This window comes from Zeus faber (assembly GCF_960531495.2).
Source record: "Zeus faber genome assembly, chromosome: 9".
Lineage (NCBI taxonomy): Eukaryota > Metazoa > Chordata > Actinopteri > Zeiformes > Zeidae > Zeus > Zeus faber.
The window spans coordinates 5768522-5771434 of record NC_137197.1 but is presented as its reverse complement, the minus strand read 5'-3'; the positions used below and the strand labels follow the sequence as shown (position 1 = coordinate 5771434).

Genomic DNA, 2913 nt, shown 5'->3' with positions numbered 1-2913 from the left:
GGTGCCAATGAGACAAACTTTTTTTTTTTTTTTTTTTTTCCCCTTCAAACAATTGCGTCACAAAACAAATTCTAATAAAAACTATTCTTTGACGGCAACATTACATTCTCATCTCTGGCGTTCTAGTTCTAGTCCCAGAGAATATGGTCTTGTGGTGGCATTTAACCAGAAATTTCCATTTTGGTAAAATATGATTCTCTCCTCCCTCCCTGGCCGTCACTCATTACACACCAGAGAAAGGAGAATTTGGGGATAATTTTGACAAGATAGGACATTTTGTGTCCTATCACACACACACACACACACACACACACGAAACGCCCTGGATGGTCTCGAGCTCCAGCATGCCAGGCACGATCATGGACTGCAGGATGTTCTCCATGCACTTGATGAGCTGCTGGTAGATCTGGATGGCCAGGTCGCTGATAACCTGCCGGTACCTGACCAGGTCGAAGTTGGACAGACAGTGGTCGTTCTGTCTCGACGAGTTGTGTTTCATGAACGCCTCGTCTCCACTGTACTGCTTGAGACAGTGCAGGAAGCGGCAGGTGTTGGACAGCCAGAAGGAGACTGCAGGTTCTGGGCCAAAAGCGGCTGCTGCCGCTGGTTCCGCGCAGCTACGTCAGCTCTATCAAGGCAATTCATCATCAGCTGTATATTACAGTAAACACAGTTTTGGACCGGACAGGACCAGGCTGCTCTACAAACTTTGGTGCATTTTCCTAATTTTGTCAGAGGAAGAAAAAAGTATAGAGATAGATAGCTAAACATTCATTTATTCATAATTTATGTGATTCATAAACTATGATAATAGACAGCCGGTCACTCCCAAACAGAACAACACGGCCCACTTAACACAACCATCTTGTAAAAATGGGAAATATTCCCCATATGAAATTGAAGCCACCAGATAGGCGTTTCCACGGCCCTCCGACACAGAGATCCAGACAGAGATGTTGCCAACACACAAATTCATCGTAGAGATGGACAGAAGCTCTACCCGTGTGTGGGGATGGGTGATTTACCTGTTGCTCGTTTATTGCTCTGACGAGCAACAGGCGCACAGCCGCCCTGATCCTGGGCCCAATTACATAGACCTAAGACAGGTGTAGCTACTTAAACCGCACCAAACCACACCATACTGTCGAATCCACGAGTGGTTCTTTTGACCACAGTGAGTGGGCCGATCACCGTTTAAATGTTCTTATCGGGGAAAGTTAATGAAGCCTGGCTCGGCAAGTGAATCCTCTTAGCGTTTGGCTTAATTTGGCCTTTTAAAGCCCATTAGAGATTCCTTTGTTCTGCGGTGGCTCTGGTGATGTCGGGCTGTGAGCTAACGACTGTTCCTCCATCGCTGTTCAAATACGCCGCTGTGCGCTGCGTCGCTGCAGATTAGCGCCGCTGTCTGCTGCGACGCCGTGCTAATTGGTTTATTGTTGCCGTCTCCATTTGAAGTCAATAAGACTCGCGCTGTTAATGGGTCGACAAATACACTCTAAGTGCTTTTATAGCGCTGCATTCCTTTATTGCTGCACACACACACACACACACACACACACACACACACACACACACACACACACACACACACACAAACACACACACATGCACACACATAAACCCACAAAGAGCAGCTGTCACTCAAACAGGAAGTCATGTGACGTGGGGAAGACACTTTAAAAGACGCCAAAAACGGATTCCACATCCAAACCTTCCAAAAGTAGAAGACTGAAGAAGCAGGAGGAGCTCAACACCGATCATCAGTCAGTATAGACGGACGAACGAACGGATGAACGGATGGACAGACAGAGAGACGGACGGACGGACCGACAGATGGACATAAAGAGAGATGGACCGACTGACAGACGGACAGATGGACAGACTGACGGACGCCAAATGGAGAGACAGACAGAGGAAGATTATTTCCAGTATTATTATTAATAGTGTTGATGTCCTGTTGTTTTGTTGATCTTTTCAATCCCATCGTGTGCAGGTATGAAGTCCTGTCAGTTTCCCGCCTTCCTGGTTCTCTTGGTGTCAGTTTTGATTCTGTCTGTCGCACCGTCCGTGGCCCAGTCAGACCAGAGTCTCGACCAGAACCGGCACAACAACCTGGATCTGGAGCTCAGGCAGCACAGACTGCTGCAGAGAGCGCGGGACGCCGGGATGATGACCCAGGTCAGTATCTACAGTTACATGGACAGACAAGGTCAGTAGGGCCGGTTAGATCTACAGACCAGGCCAGTATCTGCAGTTAGATGGACAGACAAGGTCAGTATCTGCAGTTAGATCTACAGACCTATTCAGGTGGCCCGGTTGGATCTGTAGACCAGGTCAGTATTTACTGTTAGATCTCCAGAGCGGGTCAGGTGGTCAAGCTATATCTACTGACGAGGTCAGTATCTACTGTTAGATCCACAGACCAGGTCACTATCTACTGTTACAGCTACCGAGCGGGTCAGTAGGTCCGGTCAGATCTACAAACCAGCTCAGTAGGTCCAGCTAGAAGTAGCGTCGACTAGTTTGGTGACTACACTGTTGTTAATGACATTGCTTGGTTTCCATTAGTGACAGTTTGCACAAACTCTGCCGCTGATCAAGGTTTACAGGGATGCCCTGCTGTTGCCATGGTGACGGTGTTTCTGGGGATAAGACGTGTTTGGGCATCGGGGGTAGCTTGTTTGCACCGAGCCTCGGTTCCCTGTTGCTTTTCCTTGAATTTGAATTTTGAGAATGTATCCAGTGTTAGAATGTATTATCGTATCATATGTATTATCTCTGTTTCTACCTGTGTGTGTGTGTGTGTGTGTGTGTGTGTGTAGGAGTGGAGTAAGCGAGCGGTCGCAGAGCTGCTATCCCATCTCTCGCTGCCAGGGGGTGAGGCTGAGCAGGAGGCTGAGAGGGTTTCCATGG

General features: G+C 48.1%; 1 protein-coding gene across 1 annotated transcript in view; it reads left to right on the top strand.

Moving 5' to 3' along the window:
- Positions 1 to 497: 497 nt before the first annotated feature.
- The window catches only part of LOC307235294 (somatostatin-2-like), a gene marked incomplete at both ends in the record, with an annotated part of 2559 nt that continues 143 nt past the window's right edge, over positions 498 to 2913 (top strand). Inside the window, 3 exons of the mRNA XM_080007329.1 lie at positions 498 to 576; positions 1994 to 2209; positions 2875 to 2913. The exon at positions 2875 to 2913 is cut by the window's right edge and continues 143 nt beyond it. Of these exons, the coding sequence (XP_079863455.1) occupies positions 498 to 576; positions 1994 to 2209; positions 2875 to 2913 (334 nt within the window). The remainder of the gene's footprint in view (positions 577 to 1993; positions 2210 to 2874) is intronic.